This window comes from Eriocheir sinensis, chromosome 2, assembly GCF_024679095.1.
Source record: "Eriocheir sinensis breed Jianghai 21 chromosome 2, ASM2467909v1, whole genome shotgun sequence".
Classification (NCBI taxonomy): domain Eukaryota; kingdom Metazoa; phylum Arthropoda; class Malacostraca; order Decapoda; family Varunidae; genus Eriocheir; species Eriocheir sinensis.
In genome coordinates, this window is record NC_066510.1 from 15,305,101 (window position 1) to 15,327,465 (window position 22,365).

Below are 22,365 nucleotides of genomic sequence, written 5' to 3' on the forward strand. Positions count from 1 at the left end.
TCCGTATAGAATATTGGAGACAATAAATCCTAAGTACCAACTTTTCCCCACTCGCTAGCTCAAAATTTTGTGGGTCCACATTTTTTACAGGTAACTCGATTTACGCGAGTTTGGTTTACGCGTTTTTAAATAACGCGGGGTCCAAAATCCAAATAAATGTTTAATTTACACGTTTTTTCACTTATACGTGATATTTCATGGAATGGCCACCAGATGTCTCACGCAACTGGACTCACACGGCACCGCGGCCACACAGCTGAGTTCAGTTCTTGAACAACAATATAGTACCCACGATGCCACGCTACTCAACAATAGGGGTGGGCTGGTACCGGTACCAGTACCGGTACTAACAGTACCAGCTATACAGTATGGTACCGGTACCAGACTGCTCAGTACTGGTACCAATACAAGCCAGTCACTCATGGTGTCCCTCATTTCTTCCTCGCACGAGTGAGGCTGGGACTGAGTGCCTGAGTGGATATCTCGGTGATATGGATATTCTCTCTCTCTCTCTCTCTCTCTCTCTCTCTCTCTCTCTCTCTCTCTCTCTCTCTCTCTCTCTCTCTCTCTCTCTCTCTCTCTCTCTCTCTCTCCACTGAATGAAGTGAATATTTATTTTTCGATAGAAACCTACCTCTTGTTTGATATACGCGACCTCTTCAAGAGCACAATACTCGCGTAAATCGAGTTTCCTGTTTATGTTTCGAAGTGGAATTTAGTGAGGATTCTTATGGTATCCTCAAAATCCTCATACGCCTATTAATTCCCGAGTAACACCAAGAATACTGTTTTTTTTCCTCTCCCATCAGAGTAGGGTAATAACTAAAAATCACTCCACGCTACTCATCTACGCTCCTTAGAAAGGTTGCCATATGTTACCATTAAGAAACTTATCCTAACAAATGATGCTCCCAAATTTGATGCACTTTCACCAAAAACTTAAATTTTTAATCAATTTTTTAAACTTTTATGACGCGTTTCGCGTCATCGTGCGCCAGAACCTTTTTACCCTTGATGATGCAAATCTGAGTATGGATGAAAAGGTGAGAGAATAATGATGGTAATACAAAACTGACTCAGGGAAGCAAAAACAGGTGGCCATGTATGAAGTGGAGAATATGAGGAAATCAAAAAGCAATACCTACCAGCCTCCAGGGAGCCCGACCACCTGTCCACCATCTTGTCAATCATCACCTCGAATATCTCGCCTTCGTGCAGCTGCCGGTTGCTAATCACTATTGCATCGTTGAACTCTCCGTGAGCGTTGGGCCTCTGAGCAGTCAATCCCCCGTTGAGGATTCGTGCATTTTTCCCATGGAGGTGATGGAAACGCAGATCGCTGGGAAAAAGACATGAGGTAAATAGAACATGTTTTATTTGATATCACAGCTTTCGTTTTTTTTTCAGAAACGTCAATGCATAGCCTTATAATATATGGCATGATGGAGAAATGACAAGCAAAATTTTTCTCTACTAAGAGCAAATGGAGATAATTTGGGGAAGGAGAAGCAAGCTACGGAGACTTAAAGTACGATTGGTAAAAATTAATAAGCACCATCAAATGACTCAACAAGAATTTCCAAATATAGACAGTAAGAATTAAGGCAGCAAAGTTTATAAAAAATGTGCATGAGTAAGGATTATTGCAATGAAAATCTTAAATAAATACAACAATATACTAAAAGTGATCAATCTATTAATTAAAAACACAACTTTATATATATATATATATATATATATATATATATATATATATATATATATATATATATATATATATATATATATATATATATATATATATATATATATATATATATATATATATATATATGAGTTTGGGCCTTAACAGGGGTGGAAAGGGAGACGTGAGACAGAAAGACAATGAAAGACTAGTTAAAAATATATTCACAAAAACAGAGAAAAAGGGGTCTAGTGTAAATTCATGTCCCCACAGGCAAACCTGTAGATGGTGGAGCTGGACACACTAGAGGGGAGGACGTCTGAGGCACAGTGGTCTGCGTGCTGTACTATAGTGGCCTGTGCTGCCTGGCCATACAGGTCCACCACCCCAAATACCTGCTCTGGTACATTGCTAGCAGCCAATCCCTGGTCCACCCCATTTACATAGAAGTACAGGTTGCCATTGTCCTTCCGAATGACACCCACACGATCCCCAACCTGCAGAAGGAAAATATTCAGAAAACTCACACCAATCTTTCTATCGGAACACTACCATAATATTATATACTTTCTCTTCAACACTCAGGACTCTTAACCCCAATGACTGCTGCCTTCCTTCACATAATTCCTTTCCCTTTCTATGAAGTGATACAAGTAGCAGGTTTCAAACAACTTGTGAAAGCAGTAGAGTTGAGTGGGCAGAGACATACTATCTTACCTTGAGTCTGTCCAGGTTGAGTCCATAGTCGTCTATGATGGTTGTGCCGTTGTGCATCACTCCGTTGCCCGTCATCATCCACGTGCCAGACCTGCACACACACACACACACACACATGTACACGTATTATGCACAAGATAATTCAGACGTACAAAGAACCAAATATCCTTTACAAACAGTTCTCATAATTTATTTATTTTTATCCTCATTACTGATATGCTTTTCACATCACCAAACAAGTGCACAACCACCTACTGATTCCACTTTCACAGAAGCATTAGCAAAGAAAATTGAGAGTTCCCTACGGTGCTTCCAGAGCCAAGTTCCCGACAAGTGTCCCAGCACTGTACTCACCTCACATTGGTCATGGTGGAGGGGTATTCCAGGTCAGTAGGTGGATGGGTGGTCACGCCAATCTCCAGCGAGCCGGCCCACTTGTCCACACACTTGTCAAGCCGCACCTCAAACATCTCGTTGGACTTGAGTGGTCGGCGCGTTAGAACCACACCATTGTTAAAGTCATCGGCAGCACTGGAAACACAATTCATCAACGTTAATGCTCAATAAATACAGATATTGCTATATGGAGGAATTGTACCAAACCTAGAAACCAGAGCAAACTTCAACTGCTGATATAGAAACATTCATATCATAGTACAGATGTTATGTTTGGAAAAAGGATGCAAACAAGCTGACAGGCCCTATTCTAATATAAAATTCAAATCAGGCTTATAAGACAGTTCTCATTCCATAAGGTGATCTGAGAAAAGGAGGTCAGTGAGTGAAGCAGATTTAGTTAAGAGAATGAGAGTATCGAGTGAAGGTGGACAGCATGGGTGAAAGTGCCAGTCATTAAACATACTTGGGCCGATGAGCAGTGCGACCGTTGTTAATTACTTGAGCATAGGTGCCGCAGTTGTGGTGGAACAGCAGAGCCTCTCCAATGTCCTCATCCGACTGAGCTGCACAGGGAAAGATACAAGTCTCCGTACTAGTTGAACATTATGCAAACATCCGCAGTCAACATCGCTCATCTGACCACAATTATTACTTGGTATACAGATGAAATAACTGAAATATGTACCCCATTTATTTATTCTTTCCAGTATCTAAGGATCTCTCTACGACCAGCTTTTATAGATAGAGGAATACCTAAACACAGAAGAGGTTTACAAATGGAAAAAAGGAGTGATGATTTCCTTCCAAACCGATGGACAGAAGAGACAGAAGTGACTTACCGGCCTCTGTGAGTGTTGAATTCGTGTCGCCCATCTGTGTGTTCCGTCTGGTGATGAGGTTCTGTTCTTCCCTCTCGTCCCTCTCTACAATTGTCACCTGGGGGCAGAAAAAGGACATAAATTTAATGCATAAGATACAGATATTCAAAGTTCTGTGACATGCAAAGTTGAAAAAAAATGCCCACACTAATGAGAGACTTTCAATCTTATAAATGCGAGCAACAACTATATATTTTTCACCTGACTTGTGGGCTATTTAGCGGACCCACTCACCTTAACAGTCATGCCGTAGAGGTCAACAACGGCCCACACAGGGGAGGGTACCGTGGTGGCAGCGATGCCCTGGTCCAGGCCGTTAATGTAGTAGTGTAGCTCCCCACCCGTCTTAATCATCATGCCTATTCGGTCACCCTCCTGCATGGCCAAACACACGTTATAACGATATAATAATGAGACATAAGTTCTTTTTACAACTTTTCACATTTCTAGAGTTAACATTCTCAACACCCAAAAAGTTATGAATACAAATTTAGTTTAAAAAGATTAACTGAATATCCTTACAAATAGATAATAAGAACAAGTTAAATAGGTCACAAGAAGATGAAGAAAGAAAAATCTACAATATTTTGCCTATTGAAGTTTTCACCGTTGTAGAATCAAGACACAATTTCTACAACAAAAAAAGTTATGAATAAAAATATATTGAAAAAATAGCAATCAAATATCCTTCCAAATAAAAAAAAGCTACATTTACCAGGTCACAAGAGCATTAAAAAAGAACAGGAACTTGAATTCTACCTTGAGCTCATCCAAGTTGAATTCCCCATACTCGCGGTGGGTACCCTTGCCGTTGGTGAGTATGCCGGTGCCACTCATCATGGTGGTGCCTGAGCGCATGTTGGTCATGGTGGCAGGGAAGTCCAGCAGGCCGGGGTTGTGAGTAGTGATGCCAACCTCAATGCTGCCTGACCACTTGTCCACCAGTCGGTCAATGCGAATCTATGGGAATAATATGACATGGTGGTCTTGACTGTTTTTTGCTTTATCATCTAGTTTATCAAAGTAACAGGTAGCTGAGTTTCTTCTTTCAACATAACCAAAAGCCTATCCAAATTTCACTATTGTCATCATTATCTTCCCCTATATACAAGGCAGTGAGGTAGATCCCTGAGAAATAGAGGATATATAGTCTTTGGAGAAATTGCCTATAGGTAGGGAATCGCCAATAATGAATATTCACCTAACAGGCTGCCCTGACACCAATCTTGACTATAAAAACAAGAATAACATTTTATCACGTCCTAGAGCAGAACAGATTATATTTATGCTTCCATCTCCTCCCACCTCTAAATATCCATGTGACAATGGGGTGACATATAACAGATTCATGATACTATAACTAAGTGAACAGACACACACCTCAAACAGTTCATTCTCCCTGAGGGCCCGGTAGCTCATCACCACGCCGTTGTTGAACTCATCAAGTGGTCTCCTCCTCTCAGCCGTGCGTGCTCCATTCGACAGCTTGACCAGCGTGCCGCACTTGTCATGAAAACGTAGGCGGTCCGAAACTGATGAGTATCCCACCATATTGTCTGAGGTGCTGTGGCTGCTATTACCCGACTGACCGGGTCCCAGGTTAGCTCCAATTTTATCCCTGCCACCCCCAGAATTGTTGTTGTTGCTGTTGCTATTATTGTTATTGTTATTGTTGTTGTTATTACTTCCAGAACCACCAACAGCACCACCCACTGTGTAGCCTGACTGGCCGCCCACTGCCTCTGTATTGTTATTGTTGTTGTTATTTGAGACTGGCAGGACGATGGCTTCAGGGCCACCAGGGACAGGGGGGCGGGGAGAGCCATCAGGGGGACGCACGGATGCACCAAAGGGTACCTCACTGCCTCCACCGCCACTATCGTGGCTGTCACACTCATGTTGTAGCATATTGCTGTCACTGTTTGACATGAGGCTGTTGGCAATACTAATGTTAACTACATGATTACTCAGAGCACTGTTTGAGGCTACGCTAGGTGAAGTGGCAGCAGCGGCACCAGCAGCAGCATTAGCCGTAGCAGCAGCAGCGGCGGCAGCAATAGGTATCTCTGGTATGGCAGAAACATTGTTATTAGGGTTGTTGTCAGTGACTGTGGTGTTGTTGTTGCTGGTGGTCAACGTGGTGCTGGTGGTGTCTGTGGAGGTTGTGGTGGTGATGGTGGAAGGAGGGGCTGGGAGGGCCAGTGGGGGTGGCAGAGGCTCTAACTGTGAATCCAGAATATTGGAGTCACGCAGTGATGACACTTCACTGATGGAATCCTCATCCAATGTGTCTGCAACAGATTTTTAATTAAATAATTAAGTCATAAAAGAACCCTTAAAGAACTATTCTTTATTTACTTTCATATGAGTCAATCTGTGTTTGAAAATTAGGTGTCATTGTTATATTAGATAAACTAATTCAGAGACTCAGTACTAAAGGCCGCTGGTGAGGTGGTGGACTCACTAGAGTCTGGCGTGGAGGGTGCTGTGACAGTCACTTGTGCACATTTGCCATACATGTCAACCACAGCGTATAGCATCTGTGGCAAGTTGGCAGCTGCCACACCCTGGCAATCTCCATTCACATAGAACTTGAGGTCACCCTGAAACCAATGAGTAGCAACATTGTGATCATTTATATCTCAACTAATTTATGAATCTAAACTTATTATGTTCCTTTCTCAGGCTCACATTTAAAAAAATCTTGGACAGCAGCTTACTATTACCATTTATACAATAATTATTTTTCTTGTGGACTTACCTGAGATGTCCTCATCACCCCCACTCGGTCCCCTTCCACCAGCTTGTCCAGGTCACAGCCATACGCCTCATGGAGGGAGCGGCCGTCCCTCAAGACTCCCTGTCCAAGCATAATCTGGAAGGCAGGGAAAGGATGAGGACATGAGAATAACAACACTGACTAATTATTAATTAGAAAAAAAGAAGTGATGACTTCATCTTTAAGCATAACACAAGTGATTATAAATATGAAACTCCCTTACCCATGTTCCTCCCCGCAGGTCTGTGGCAGTGATGGGGATATCAATGACATCAGGGTTGCAGACGGTGACGCCTATTTCAATGCTTCCACTCCATGTATTCAGCTGCAGAAGAAAAGAAACAGACATGACTCTCTCTCTCTTTCTCTGATTATCTCTCTCACTGACTCCCAATTACAACCACAGGAGAATCAGTATGATGAAAAGATGTAATCCACCCAATTGCAAGGGGAGAGATTTACTAACCTTCCATAACTAGGAGGTTTGATTTCACTGGGTTTAGTTATTTATATATGATTCTCATAAATAAAGTTGTAATTATTTCTCAGACAGGTTTGTATGCATTACAAATTGATAAAATCAATACTTTTATTACTGCATATATTTCTTGTTCATGAAAGTAAGGCTGGAAGACCCCAATTTAATCTAAAGAGAAAGTGTTTTGATCAGATAAAGACTTACCCACAGAATTAATGAATTACTTGCACAAATCGTATTACCCACCCACACTTCCCTTTCATAAATCTATCAAACTAGAATGCATCAAAAGAAGTAGTAATCACATCCTTGATCAATTTCTTCTACATAACTATTAAAACATTACAAGAATGAGTTACTGGTTCATATTTAACACAAAATCTCACAAGCAGTAGTTTTAGTCTTTGAAATTGATCTTTAACCAGTAACAATAGAGCTTTAACAAAGAAGTAAACTGGTTGTGTGAGGAGTAAAGAAACAGGCTTGGTCAAGTTTGTACAAGTGTGGTGCTTGGAGTACGTACATTGTTGTGATAAATTGTATTGTTTAAGTTGGGTCAGATAACAACCATATATTTGACTATGAAAACCTGTGTTTTTATGTAGCCCAAAATATATATTACCCACTTATGTGTCAAAATGTTAGGCTATTTAAGGCTACAGGCTGAAATAGAGAAAAGGCAACAGCTGAACTAAATAATTATAAAAATATTTATCATAAACAGGACTATACACATGTGCATTACCTCCCTTTAGCTACTTCCTTTTGAGCAAGAATAATCCACCAGCAAGGACATTATATTTATCAGAGGCAGTATTTTACTTGCCGTATCAATAAAATCATAGACAGGACAACACACAAATGAATTACTTCCCTTTAGCTCCTTCATTATTACTAAGAATACTCCACTGCCAAGGACATTGTATTTATCAACACACTGTACTTATCACAGACCCTTTAGCTTCTTCATTTCAAATAAGAATGATGAAATGGAAAGTTACCTTATAATTATCAGCCCTTTAGCTACTCAAATTTAACTACCTGGTATGAATAATGCACCAACACAGACACAGGCCATTGTATTTATCAGCACATTTTAGGCCCTTTAGCTCCTTCATTATAACTAAGAATAATCCCATAGTAAGGACATTGTATTATAAGCACATTATAATTATCACAGGCCTTTTAAAAACTTTATTATAACTAAGAATAAATCATTAACAAGCACATATAATTTATCTCAGGCCATTACATTTATGACAGCCCTTTAGCTCCTTCATTGTACCTAAGAATAAATAATAAATAATCTTTTCTGACTCTCACCACACCTACACCACAGCTGACACCACCATCACTACTCCCAACCCTCCAATAAAACCTTAACACCATTCTAAGCTAAAAAAAAAAAAACATATACCCAAGAAAACCACATAAATAAGGTCACTGATTTCCCTACAAGACCAAAATACAGAAAGGAGTGAATAAGAAGGGGAGGAGGAAGAGGAATAAGCAGAAGCAGGAGGAAGACCTTCATACCACACAAGGGGCCAAAAGACACACATTTACCCAATAAAACCACTTAGAATAGACATAAATAAGGGAACTGATTTCCCTACAAAACCAAAATAAATATGAGAGAATAAGAAGGGGAGGAGAAAGATGAACAAACAGAGGCAGGAGGAAGACCTTAATACCACTTTAGGTGTCAAGAAAATTACCCAAAAAACACAAATAGACCCAATAAAACCACTTGGTTGAGATGTGACTAAGGTCAGTGTTTTCCTTACAAGACCAAAATAAATTAGAGAGAGAAAAAGAAGGGGAGGAGGAAGAGGAACAAGCAGAAGCAGGAGGAAGACCTTAATATCACTCTAGGGACTATAAGACACACAATGACCCCCCCCCAAAAAAAAAACTCAGTATATGCATAAATAAGGTCACTGATTTCCTTAAAGACCAAAATAATTAAAGGATAGAATAAGAAGGGGAGAAAGAGGAACAAGCATAGGCAGGAGGAAGACCTTAATACCACTCTAGGGGCCAAAAAACACAAATAAACCCAAGAAAACCATATTGACATAAATAAAGTCAGTGATTTCCTTACAAAGATCAAAATAAATAAAGAAAAGAATAATAAGAGGAGGAGGAAGAGGAAGAAACAGAAGCAGGAGGAAGACCTTAATACCACTCGAGGGGCCAAAAAACACACATTTACCCAATAAAACCACTTAGAATAGACATAAATAAGGTCACTGATTTCCCTACAAGACCAAAATAAATAAGAGAGAATAAGAAGGGGAGGAGAAAGAGGAACAAGCAGAGGCAGGAGGAAGACGTAGATACCACTCTAGGGGCCAAAAACCAAAAGTAAACTCGAGAAAACCACTAAATATTGACATAAACAAGGTCAGTGATTTCCTTACAAGATCAAAATAAATAAAGAAAAGATTAAGAAGAGGAGGAGGATGAGGAAGAAACATAAGCAGGAGGAAGACCTTGATACCACTCTAGGGGCCAAGAACCACAAATAAACCCAAGAAAACCACTAAATATTGACACAAATAAGGTCAGTGTTTTCCCTACAAGACGGACTCCTTCTGTCTCACCTTCTTATCGATCGTCACCTCGAACACCTCATTATCTTTTATGGGCTCGAGGCTGAAGATGAGTCCTCGGTTAAACTCCTGCGTGGGATTGCTCCTGAAGGCGGTCTTGTTCCCGTTGGCGAGGTGGACGCAGCGGCCGCAGCGAGGGTGGAACATAGCGACTCGACCTCCTCCTCGCCCTCACTGTGTGTTGTGGTGCTCCTGCTGCTGCTTCACCCTTCGCAACGGGGCTACTAATATCAGTTCTCTAATATATTATGCCCAAGTTACTGATTATATGTTGCAAAGGCTATCTCCCCGACCTTCAACTGAATTTAGAATTGTATAAGTAGCTGAATATGTGGGGTATTGACTAGCTAGATATGTGGGGGTAGTGTAATTAAATAGCTAAAAATATATACGACATATCGGTAGGCTTACTATATTATTTGAAGAAGCTGGGTATGTATGGTATTAATATAAGGTAGATACATACTGGTAAAGGTATACTTAGATTTGTGGAAAGCGAGTGTAATTAAAATAAAGTAAAACAGCAAATAATAAAAGTTAAGGAACTTAGCTATATAGGCTACCGTAAGATTTATCTACCCCCGTTTCCTATTGTTATCTCCTTTCTTTTTAACTGATAAGGTATGAGTATATGAACGTTCCAAACAACAGTATCTTTACGGTAGGGATCTCGTAGGTTTCTTTTTCTTGTAACCGTGCACATTATCATTTACTCGATCTGCCTAGCTGATAACCGTACGTACAGCTAACTAGAGTATAGCCAAGGTCAATACGCAACTGCAGATCTTGCACGTCGACCAATGTCATTCGTGTTTACCAGCTAGATCTAGTGCCAGAGAGAGAGAGAGAGAGAGGGTGGGGGCGGCGGGTTATAAGGTGACCGCAGGATTTTGTGGTTACCAGCAGTTCCTAAATTTCATCGTGGGTGCTACAAGACTTTTGATATCAATAAGGAGCTTCGTACATCACTACTTGATCCCTCAGCCTTTTCGAGTTTTTTTTATATCTTTATCTTGATTGATTGATTGATTGTTTAAATTATTGTTGCAAGTAAACAATGAAGGAGAAGGGCGGAACATGCCACCCCAACCCCCAGGCAGAATATAGTATCTTGATTGATTGATTGTTGGTTTATTGTTGCAAAAGTACACAATTAAGAAGGGAGGATTACGTCATCCTAATCCCCAAGCAATACATGATGTGATTTGCAGTAATACAAGAAACATGTGTATAATATTCATGTTACCCTGAAGCGGAGGAAATGACCATATTATATCCTCCTACCTTACGGCCTTTCCCAACGTCCTCCACTTCTCTGTTTGATAAAGGATGAAAAAAGGATATCAGCGTCGCGTATACAAGTGGATAAATTAATCTGGTCTTAAAATGAACTTCATAAAGAAAGAAGCTTGTTGGAATGGAGGTGAGAGATCAATATGCACGGAAAACAAAGTAGGTTCCAAGAAAAGACGAAGAGTAAAGAAAATAATAAAAAAAAGGAACGAGTAGAAAAAATGGGAATAGTAGGCGATATAAGAAAAATAGAGGAGGGTTGGAGAAAGAAAAAGAAGAGGGGGATATAAAAAGGGGAGGGTAAAAAAAGAATTTGAAGTGTTTGGGGAGAAGAATTAAAGAGGAGGAGGAGGAGGAGGGGGAGCAGGAAGAAAAAAAAAAAGGGTAGGAGTGGAAGCAAAGAAGGCATAAACGGGAGGAGGAAGAGGAGGAGGAACGTACAGGAGCAGGAATAGAAAAGGAGATGAGCAGGAGGAGGAGGAGGAGCAGGGTGAAGAATTAAAAAGAGCAGGAGGAGAGAGTAGGAAAAGGAGAGGAGGATGAACATACAGGAGCAGGAGTAGAGGAGGAAATGATGAAGAGGAGGAGAATGAGGAGGAACAAAAGCAGGAGCAGAGAAGAATAAAAAGGAGAAGAGGAGCAGAGGAGAATGAAAAGGAAAGGAGGGGCAGAGGATGAGGGGCAGGAACAAGAGCAAAGGATATATATACAAAGGGAAGGAGAAAGGGGAACAAGCAGCAGCAGAGAAGGAAAAGAGGAGATGGTGGCGACAAAAAAATGGAGGAGGAAGAAGAGGAGGAGGAGGAGGAGGAGGAAGGGGGGTGTCAGTAAGATGGTTCTCAAACAAACTCAACCTTCCTCTTACTTCAGATTCAGGTCACGCGGGGCAAAAGTTGCATCGACAGTCACTACCCAGAGAGAGAGAGAGAGAGAGAGAGAGAGAGAGAGAGAGAGAGAGAGTAAAAAAAAAACCATTGGATATTTTTTATACACATCTTGTTTATTTTATTGATCATATTGTGTGTGTGTGTGTGTGTGTGTGTGTGTGTCCACTCCGCCCGGGGATACAAAACACAATGAATAGAGAATAGTGCTCCAAAAAATTTAATATACGCAAGACGGACAACCATAAATCACCACAAATCGCTTTCGTTAGGCAAGTAACTTACAGTATTATATTATCTTTTATAAGGAAAAAAAAAAAGCCAATTTGACCGCGATAAAATAAGCCACAGCAAAAAATAAATATTGTAAAGCATATGTAATCTATCGAAGAGGAAGTCCTACATAATTCAGTGATGGATAAATGAATAACCAATTTACAGATGTCAGATTTAGGGAAGGGGACAGAGATTGGGTAAACCACTGTTAAGCAGACAATATCAACATGACAGATTAAATTTATTCATTTTTCTTTCTTTTTTCCTTGCCATCCTCCCTCAATATCATTTTCTATAATTCAAGCTGCATGAAGTTCTTATTCTCGTCAAGCAAGATGGCGGCATTATAAACGCTTGCCCGCGCCATAACGGGCTGGGGCCGACCACTAGGCCTATACCGACACCATTGACGGAAACTAAAAAAAAAAAAAATAGAAAAAGAAAACAAAATATCGACTGAGAGGAATATGGAAAAGCGAGGACGAGGTTTCTTGCATTTTCTTGTTTGTTTGTTTAGTATCCTTCGTGGGCTGTCGTTGCGTTCCACTGGTTCGTCGCCTCTATCGGAAGACCACTCAGTCCCCGCATGGTCTGGCGTCGCCTCGGCGGCCGCAAGATACGCTGCACCGGCCGCTCCTTCTCTGTGTGAAGCAGTTTTAGGCTGAAAGACGTCAGTGCCCGCCGGAGACTAGTGCATCCCGGCTCCTCTTCCTTCGCCGAGCTGATAGAACGCCGATGTGGCAGAGAACATAGGGACTCGTGATCTTCCTCACTCTCTTCTTCGCTTCCTCCTGCCAACCACCACAGGTCTTCCTCCTCTTCCTCACCCTCCTCCTCTTCCTCTTCCTCATCGTCCTCTTCTTCCTCGTCCTCCTCTCCTTCCTTGTGTCTTCTTCGTCTGTTGTGATAAGCCTGACATATTTTAGCAGGCTCACTTTTGTTTCCTCTTCTATCACTCGACGCTTCAGCTCCCGCGGCCCCAGTTCGACCCCTGGCAGGCCAAAGGCAAGGATCCGAACCCCCGGAACCCGTCCTCCGAAGTGTGCACTGCGAGCTGTAGGCGGAATCCTCGGCGTGGAAGTTAGGTGGAATGTGAAGGGAGTGAGGGCGACTCATGCCGGGAGGTGGAGGCGGTGACCCAACCACCTACACACCACTGGCTCGCCACTCCTCGACTGAGACTCTCCGGCAGCAGCCTCTTGACTTGCTTAGGTCTGCGGTCCGTCCCTCCCCCACTCCCCATCACCCCTGCTAACTGACCTCCCCCCCACCTCCTGCTGCGGCGTCATGACTTAATTCCCAAGTCAATCAATCAAACGACTTACTTACCCTCCCCCCATCCGCCTCCCTTTTTAACTTTTCGCATATTTCAATTACTCTGACGAGGACGCAAAAAGGTTACATAAAGATAATTTGAAAAGGAAATCAACTTATTGACCTCCTCCATCCGCCTCTTTTTAACTTCCTGTACGGATGAAGATGCAAAATGTAGCGTAGAAACATATTGCAATGGAAAATTTCAGTTGATGATGATGTTAAGGCCAGTTCCGTTCGCGCTTTGGGTCTTCAAACACACTCTTCAATCAGTAAAGAGAACGCCGAGGATTAAAGGGCTCATCCGATCTGCTGGAGGCCTGTTCAAAATGCGATATGTATATTTCCGCAATTTTATTAAAGGGAAAAACAAAAACACACAAAAAACACTTGTAAACAAACACACTTACGCACCACAACATCGCTTATGAAACACTGCACAAAGTCATACTAAAACAAAGTGTTACAGATAATTTTTGATAAAGCATAACAAGAACAACAAGAACGGTCGAGTACAAAATCACAACACTCACTTTTACACTATACAAGAAAAGATACAAAAAGAAACGGGGGCATACCTGGATTTCGCAAGCATTACAGGTGAATGTTAGTTATCTCCCCTTAAAACGTTATAAAAAAAACAATAGTATGCAAAAAAAATAAAAAAAGGAAAAACGAGAAAATTCATCACACACCCACAACAATATCCCACGCTCAGCAAATCCACGTTATTTAAAAGAAAAGGAGAGAGCATCAAAGAAATCCATCATTGCTTAACTTCCACTCATTCCTACCTGTACGTATTCTGCCAACATGCAACCATCCAACACCTGAGTTACACCGGAGACTACCACTCGAGGTGCACGGGGTAGTTTCCATCGAGACAGGCAGTGCAGTGGCCGACGGGGGCATTGTTCCTTGCCACTATGCCCTGACGCACTGCCTTCACCAGCCCATCGATACTCAGGTAGGCCAAGCTGTTCGCACCTGTAGGAGGATCAGAATGCAATCAACAGACACGCAAGGTTTTAAAGATATGCTGCAACCGAAATTAACTCTTGTTGGAAAATGAAAATAGATCAATATACCATCGACAAGGCCAAGATCAGGAAAAAGAGACTTCGTAAAAGGAAGAAGAAAATGTGTGTACTGTAGACAGAATCCTTACCGACGTGGTTCGCCAACTCCTCGATAGGCTTCTGGTTGGCTAGGAGCTCCCCGCGCGTGGGAATGTTGATGCCCATGTAGCAGGGGTGCTTGAGGGGCGGGGAGGCCACCCTGATGTGAACCTGTGAAACCCAAACGAAGGGGAACCGTGAGGGAAAACTATATAAAAAAAAGTGAGAGGCCTAAATGATTCTATGTGATTCTCTCCGTGGGATTACCTGGAGCAGACAGTCACGTTTATATTAATTTAAAGTCTAATTAAATTTGTTTCTATTTGTTCTTTTTAATTTCAAATGTGAATTCTAGTCTTTCAATGTTGTGTTCAATCTGCGCCATTTCTTGTTACTTCTGCTCCTCTACAGTGATATATGTTTTGAATATGATAAATTTAGACTATATATATTTGTGCCTTCATGAATGACGGGGCAATATATGAATCAAAATTATACGTGTTTAACCCGGTAGCTGCGGGGATCAGGTTTCTTAAAGGCCCCTCTAAGCGAGAAAAATGAGATAAAATCATCACACACAAACCATTTCATAATACTATATATCAATGCATTTGTGATCAGTTTATGCATCGTCTGTTTTGGGGGGTTTATATCATAGCAGAAATTTGGCCCGTCGCTGGTACCGGGTTAATACTTCTACACGAGTCTATACAGTAGGTAGGAACAAGCTTCACCTCGCGTGCCCCGGCCTGCCGCAGGAGCTGGATGATGGGCCCCACCGTGGTGCCCCTCACGATGGAGTCATCCACCAGCACCACGCGCCGGCCCATCAGGTTCTCCGTCAGCGCTCCGAACTTCTTGGCGACGGCTAACTGGCGGGAGCGTTTGTCGGGCTGGATGAAGCTTCGCCCGACGTAACGGTTTTTGCACAGCACCTCCACGTACGGGATGCCAGACTGACGGAAGCATCACGTTAATTAAACAATAGCCGATAGTACGTTCATGAGAGAGACGGGATCGGGGAGGGGAGTGCTAACAAGTCTTACGATCCTCATCATTTGTCTGGTTTAAAGGGAGGAAAGGTAAGGTGGGAAATCTATCTTTTCACGCAGGAAGGGGAGTTTCAGGGAAGAGAAGAGAGGTAGAGAAGGGAATATCTATCACGAAGGATTGGGGAGGTAGAGTGAAGGGAAGGGGAGGAGAGGAAGGGAGGGAAAGGTATTAGGGGGTTGATGATGATGATGATGATGATAGTACAATGAAAAAGAGTAAACATCCATAAACCTCACCGCTTTTATGTCTACAAGTCTACAAGCTACTCATGCACATCAAGGATCTCTGGGAGGGAGTGGCGCCTACCTGCAAGGAGAAGCCAAGCGCGGCCGGAGTTGCAGACTCGGGCACCGTTGAAATGATGTCGGCATCCACCGGGGCTTCTATAGCCAACTGGCGCCCACACCTCTGCCGCACGCTGTATACCTGCTGGCCTGCACACACACACACACACACACACACACACACACACACACACACACGTATCATTATTATCATTATGCACGCACAAGTATCATTATTATCGAGAGAGAGAGAGAGAGAGAGAGAGAGAGAGAGAGAGAGAGAGAGAGAGAGAGAGAGAGAGAGAGAGAGAGAGAGAGAGAGTGTCAAACACAGACAGACAGATAGGTAAACACAGACAGACAGACAGAGACCCACCTTCAAACACGGAGTCGGCGCGGGCGAAGTAGACGTACTCGAAGATGCAGAAGGCAGGGAGCGGCGCCAGCAGGATGTCGTCGTGGTTGACGTGGTCGGGGTCCCCGTGGGCGGCGCTGAGGGGGGTGGAGGACTTGGGGCGCGGCACGACATCCAGGGAGCGCACGCCGTCCGGACTCAACTCGACTATCTCGCCGGGGTAGACCTCTCGCATCAGCGTGGCGCCCATGGACTGGAAGGCGCACGATTCCGAACTGAAGAGCCAGCCGATGGGTTTGGGCGAGGCGTCACCTGTTCTCGGGAGGAAACGGGATCGTGACGTGGGTTACCTCTAACTGCCGCGGAAGTGGAGTGACATGTATGGTGAGGTGACAAGTATATAAGGAAAGCAGGGCCGCAGGTGATGCGGCTGGCACCACCGTCAGCGGCTGAGTGCCGCTGCCTCAACACTAACTTGAGTTATCACCATTGGCTCCTCCGACGGGCATGAGTCTCCCAATGCATAGCGGTCTGTTGCCGAAGGGGTCACGCACACCATAGATCTTGTCTCCGTGGAGGATGACTAGGGAGTAGGCAGTGGGTGTGGCCTCGATCAGGTGGCGGATTCGGGCGCCCCAATCTGGTTTGGCCTTCTCCCCCCGCGGAGGTGCCTGCGATAGCATCTGGGTGATGAGCTCCGAGTCCGAGTGAGTGGACAGGCCCACGCCGCGGTCCAGGATCTGCGGCCGAACAGAGAAGGATATTAAATAGCTTCGCACCGCTGAAGTAAATAAAATAGTATGGTAATTAAAACAAAGATGAGCAGAGTACACATAGCCTACTACTCGAACTTAACTAATATATAGGAAAGTGCAGCAGCAGTAACAGTAGCAGTGCTAGCGATGACTGACGCTGCTGTTGCTACAACTATTAGCCCGCTTCACACGAGCGTTTTTTTTTTCCCGCGCGGTTTAGTAATCAATTAATGAAGTTCAATGAGGCCAGTGAAACCTATACATTACTTGAGATGTTTCTGATGAGGCCCTTCACACGCTGGCCGCGCGGCTTAATTCCCGCGCGGCAATGATTTACCCAAAATCAGACTTAGAATTTACCAGCCGCGTGCACTGCTAACCCGCGCGGGGCCAGGCGGTTCAGAATACTCTTGAAGTCTATGGATCCCTTCAGATGCGAGGTTTTTCCCCGAGCGGCAGTCGTGGTTAATCTTTGGCAGAGGTTCAGTTTGCTCACAAGTTCTTCAAATGCAGGAGATGACATGCGGAAATAATTGAAGAACTTTTCTTCATAAGCTTTAGGTCAGAATATAATGTGTAGAATGCTCCTTGAAGGAGCCTAGAGCTGTTTATTGGGTGGGTCCACCATTTACTTAGTCTCTTCTTTATTAACGCCCTGTTCATTATGTATACATATATCACTCTTCTTTACGTCCTCCATCTCGAGCAAACACCGACAAACTGACAAGTATTCTGTGCACTGCTGCAGACGAACCGTGCGGGAAAAAAACGCTCGTGTGAAGACATGCCTCATAGACACCCACCCGCGCGGCCATACTACCGCGCGGGAAAAAAACCTCTCGTGTGAAGGCGACCTTACTTCTACTGATGATGACGATAATGATAGTACCAAGTAAATGCAAACACCCATTGAGCTCACCGCTTTCCTGAGGGCCAAGGCGTTGATGAGCTCGCCATTATGGGCTGTTGCCAGAGGTCCGTGGCGGGTGTGAACAAGGAAGGGCTGAGTGTTGGAGGGATCCCGCCCGCCCGCCGTGGAGTAGCGCGAGTGTCCAATGCCGATGTTACCTGCAGGGCATGCGTATGATAATGAGGAAGTTGCATAGATTCACACAGATATCAAGACTACACAAAAGGTAAGGGAATATAGGGAAAAGTGGAAATAAGGAATAAAACCAGGAAAGAAAGAAGAAACAAAGGCTAGGGGAATAAACGGAAAGGTAAGAATAAGGAAAAAAAGGAGGAAGACTTAAGAAGTATAACGAGAAACTTAGAGAAGGAAGAAAAAGGCAAGAAATAAAGGGAAGGCACATTTACATAGATTTACATAGATATTCAGACCACATACCTAATTATAGTCCAAAATAGGTAGTCATTAAACCTAAGTGAAATGACATCAAATATAATACCCACCATCACCAAGACTTTGCATTTCTACTTTAGCGAATATTAGGTGAAGGTGGCGGCGGTCGAGAGAGAGAGAGAGAGAGAGAGAGAGAGAGAGAGAGAGAGAGAGAGAGAGAGTACTGTAGCTATACATACCTTTTAGTTTGTGGAGTTTCTCCTCGGTGAAGACAGCCGGCACCAGCCCGTCTCCTTTTTGGTAATGAAAGTGTTTGCTGCTTGGGTCCTCATTGGTGACGATGCCCGCACTCTCCTGACCCCTGTTATTAATTAACACACTCATTATAGTCTCTCTCTCTCTCTCTCTCTCTCTCTCTCTCTCTCTCTCTCTCTCTCTCTCTCTCTCTCTCTCTCTCGATGTTTTTTTGTGTCCTAACGAGAAGATCTGCGCAATATCTTTCGACTTCTGCCTCTCGTCTGTTTTATTTATTTGCAACATTTCTTGCTTAATTGCATTGAGAACATTAGGGTCGAACTTAATCATGAGTAATGTACTGTTTTGAAATACCCGAATACATAGGAACCTTTTAAATCTATGCCTACTTTTAATATTATACACAACTTTTTCAGCTGTTGGCCTATTTATTGAGAGAGAGAGAGAGAGAGAGAGAGAGAGAGAGAGAGAGAGAGAGAGAGAGAGAGAGAGAGAGAGAGAGAGAGAGAGAGAGAGAGAGAGAGAGAGAGAGAGAGGCTTACTAATTGTTATATTAGCCATACATTTCATACAAGAACCTAATGAAAGAGAGAGAGAGAGAGAGAGAGAGAGAGAGAGAGAGAGAGAGAGAGAGAGAGAGAGAGAGAGAGAGAGAAAGAGAGAGAGAGAGAGAGAGAGAGTTTACATAGATTTACATAGAAAATCAGACCACACGGACCCCATGGTCCAGACTTGGTGGTCTGTCCTTAAACCTAAGTGATTTTACATTAATCAGAAGACTCCAAAACGTTGCATTTCTACTCTAGTTGATATTAAGTTGAAGGAAGTGACGGTCGAGCTTATTTTTGAAGGAGTCAATCGTGTTGCACTGGACCACTGATGGTGGAAGCTTATTCATTCTCGGCTGGGCGTTCTGTACCGTCTCCGCCAGTTCTTCTCCCCTGCACAGTTGCTGTCCATATACAGGGGCCTTGTCCGCCCTCGTATGGAGTATGCATCTCATGTGTGGGGGGGCTCCACTCACACAGCTCTTCTGGACAGAGTGGAGGCAAAGGCTCTTCGTCTCATCAGCTCTCCTCCTCATACTGATAGTCTTCTACCTCTTAAATTCCGCCGCAATGTTGCCTCTCTTTCTATCTTCTATCGATATTTCCACGCTGACTGCTCTTCTGAACTTGCTAACTGCATGCCTCCCCCCCTCCCGCGGCCCCGCTGCACTCGACTTTCTACTCATGCTCATCCCTATACTGTCCAAACCCCTTATGCAAGAGTTAACCAGCATCTTCACTCTTTCATCCCTCACGCTGGTAAACTCTGGAACAATCTTCCTTCATCTGTATTTCCTCCTGCCTACGACTTGAACTCCTTCAAGAGGAGGGTATCAGGACACCTCTCCTCCCGAAACTGACTTATCTTTCGGCCACCTCTTTGGATTCTTTTTAGGAGCAGCGAGTAGCGGGCTTTTTTTTTTATTTATGTTTACTTTTTTGTGCCCTTGAGCTGTCTCCTTTGCTGTAAAAAAAAAAAAAAAAAAAAAAAAAACTACAACGTTGGTGAAGAAAAATTTGGTGCAGTCTGAATTTACTTGTCTACATCTGAGTTTTACGCCATTGTTCCTCGTGCGCAAAGTGTCATCGATCATAAACAATGCTGATCTGTCTACATTCGTGAAACCATTAAGTATTTTAAAACATTCGATCAGTTTTCCTCGGAGGCGACGTTTCTCAAGAGAGAACATGTTAAGGGCAGAAAGCCTTTCTTCGTAGGATTTGTTGCGCAAGGAAGGGATCATTTTCGTTGCCCGACGCTGAACACCTAATTTAGCAATATCCTTTGCATGGTGGGGGGACCAAAACTGTACCGCATATTCCAAGTGGGGTCTGACTAAACTGTTGTAGAGCGGGAGTATTACATCTTTATTCTTGAGAATTCTTGAGAGAGAGAGAGAGAGAGAGAGAGAGAGAGAGAGAGAGAGAGAGAGAGAGAGAGAGAGAGAGAGAGAGAGAGAGAGAGAGAGAGAGAGAGAGAGAGAGAGAGACCTATATTAATTGTTATATTAGCCTTACATATCATACAAGAACCTAATGAGAGAGAGAGAGAGAGAGAGAGAGAGAGAGAGAGAGAGAGAGAGAGAGAGAGACCTAATTAACTTACCTGTGTTGTAGTGCCACTAATCCCAGGTAGATCATCTTGGCCACATTCACCGTCCCGTCTGGAGAGTTCCGAGCCAGCACACACCCGACCACACCACATGCCTCCTGCAGCCGCCTCTCCTCCTCCTCCTCCTCCTCTTCCGCTCTTCTTTCTTCCCTTGCACGGTCTTCTCTGCTCCTCTCCATCGCTTTCTTCACACCCTCACTCATTTCCAGCCCTCTCGAGTCCAGCACCAACAAAGGAGAAAGTTGCTTGGGTGTGCGAGAGGGTAGCACACTAGCTCCACGCCCCTTCACCAGTCAGACAAGAAACAGCGAGTCTAGAAAGGCGGCAGCACACACCTCAACAGTTTGGCTCCGCGGGTTACACTGCAGGCTACTATATCTGCCTGCCATGCCCTTGCCCACCACCAAATTTCTTCCTCTCACCGCTGCCTGGCGTTCGTTTGAGGTCACAGCCGCACAGGTCTTAAGGAAAGGGAATAAAACATATTGTACATAATTTCTAGAACACGTAAACGAAATGAGGCCTGATGAGGGAGTCTGGTGGGCGCTTTAAATAACTATCCGGTGCTATATCCCGATCGATATATAAACTGCTTTTCATAGCACTGAGCGCGCCGTATATTCCAGTGATGTGTAACCTTCCTCATCATACAAAACCAATAATACAAGTACTTACAGTCACAGTACTCCCCTAACCCAAGTGTAAGGTTGTATAAACACTTTTAGCCTGCCCACAACAAGGCTTCGGTGGTGGTGGTGGTGCACGGTGGCGGCGTGAACCTAAATCGCTTATTTAAATACTGCAGTTCTCACATCCCGCTGACGTTCCATATGCCACAGAGCATGCGCAGTGGAGCTAACTAGTGATGCAAGCTGAAGAGTCATCTAGAAAATATGATGTTGCGACGCCAGTGGTCAGGGAATCTGTAGGAGTCAAGGACAGACGTACCGAGGCTGGGGTGGGGGGTGGCATGAGGGATGAACGGCTGGGTAGGGCAGGAGAGGGAGGAACTGCCAACCTTACGAGATGGCATTAGTTATTATTAGTGTTATTATTAGTCATTGTTAGTTATAATTAGCTTATTGACTTTAACTATGAAGTATAATAACACAGAAGGCAAATACATAGCCCATGATTTTGTCTTCCAATAGCTATATATATGTCTTGTTAATTAATGAAAGTTTATACGCATGTTACAAATTGTTAGATAAGCCGCATAGTGTTGCACAGTCGCATGCATATCATCATCCTCTCCCCCGATTTTGACACACTCAGATGAGGTTAACACAAACACGACGCTTATTGTAAAAGAAAATGTTTACTCGTATAACTATTATAACTGGTATATATATCACTTCATCCCAATAGAGGCTTTTCGATCTTAATTTCCCTTTATTACCCCTTGTCAGTGGTGCTACAGGGCACGCTATAATATTTCTTTCTCTCTCGTTTAGCCTACTTGATATCCATGCAGTTGATGATCATTCTGACTGCCACGTGCTTGTTCACGTGACTCCAAATTAGAAAAAAAAGGATCTCCTCGCTGGTGGAGTTAAGTCCGGGCAGAGCGAGGTAGAAACAGCTAGCCACCCAGCAGCTGTCTGTCTGTCTACCCCTGTCTTCCGTCGTGACCTTGAGGGCTGCCCCTATAGTGTTGCTACCCAATAACCTCGCCCTGCTGGGATCCTCGCAAGGGTGGACTGATGTGGCGTTAGAATCACTTTATGAGTGTCTTGAGCAAGACTTCTGAGGCAACACATGTAAT

The 22,365-nt window shown here is 43.5% G+C and overlaps 2 protein-coding genes across 3 annotated transcripts in view; both read right to left on the reverse strand.

The window, feature by feature from the left end:
• LOC126998217 (neuralized-like protein 4) overlaps nt 1-9,747 on the reverse strand; it is a 29,715-nt gene extending 19,968 nt beyond the window's left edge. Inside the window, exons 1-13 of the mRNA XM_050859709.1 lie at nt 9,542-9,747; nt 6,681-6,782; nt 6,440-6,553; nt 6,143-6,281; nt 5,059-5,969; nt 4,438-4,638; nt 3,913-4,053; nt 3,640-3,736; nt 3,264-3,363; nt 2,756-2,932; nt 2,402-2,492; nt 1,964-2,181; nt 1,146-1,339 (exon numbers count right to left, since the gene is read on the reverse strand). Of these exons, the coding sequence (XP_050715666.1) occupies nt 1,146-1,339; nt 1,964-2,181; nt 2,402-2,492; nt 2,756-2,932; nt 3,264-3,363; nt 3,640-3,736; nt 3,913-4,053; nt 4,438-4,638; nt 5,059-5,969; nt 6,143-6,281; nt 6,440-6,553; nt 6,681-6,782; nt 9,542-9,697 (2,641 nt within the window). The 5' untranslated portion in view covers nt 9,698-9,747. The remainder of the gene's footprint in view (nt 1-1,145; nt 1,340-1,963; nt 2,182-2,401; nt 2,493-2,755; nt 2,933-3,263; nt 3,364-3,639; nt 3,737-3,912; nt 4,054-4,437; nt 4,639-5,058; nt 5,970-6,142; nt 6,282-6,439; nt 6,554-6,680; nt 6,783-9,541) is intronic.
• A 3,909-nt stretch (nt 9,748-13,656) lies between these two features.
• Nucleotides 13,657-21,511, reverse strand: LOC126999929 (amidophosphoribosyltransferase-like). 2 transcript variants are annotated; one of them, XM_050863095.1, is made up of 10 exons: nt 21,276-21,511; nt 20,595-21,061; nt 18,425-18,546; nt 17,802-17,950; nt 16,603-16,867; nt 16,149-16,439; nt 15,795-15,922; nt 15,170-15,391; nt 14,486-14,606; nt 13,657-14,304 (listed from the first exon to the last, which is right to left on the reverse strand). In XM_050863095.1, the coding sequence occupies exons 2-10, from the start codon at nt 20,801-20,803 to the stop codon at nt 14,165-14,167; spliced, it is 1,647 nt and encodes a 548-aa protein (XP_050719052.1). In that variant the 5' UTR covers nt 20,804-21,061; nt 21,276-21,511; the 3' UTR covers nt 13,657-14,164. The 2 variants fall into 2 exon arrangements, with proteins under 2 accessions (XP_050719052.1, XP_050719061.1); XM_050863104.1 differs by having other exon boundaries at nt 16,615-16,867; nt 21,276-21,509.
• Nucleotides 21,512-22,365: the final 854 nt, after the last annotated feature.

Excerpts from the sequence above, each read along its gene's own strand:
- LOC126999929 (XM_050863095.1), bottom strand. The coding sequence starts at position 20,803 with ATGAGTGAGGGTGTGAAGAAAGCGATGGAGAGGAGCAGAGAAGACCGT. Across the intron at positions 15,923-16,148 it reads CGCCGACTCCGTGTTTGAAG|GCCAGCAGGTATACAGCGTG; the intron begins GTGGGTCTCTGT and ends GTGTGTGTGCAG. Across the intron at positions 14,305-14,485 it reads GGAGTTGGCGAACCACGTCG|GTGCGAACAGCTTGGCCTAC; the intron begins GTAAGGATTCTG and ends ATCCTCCTACAG.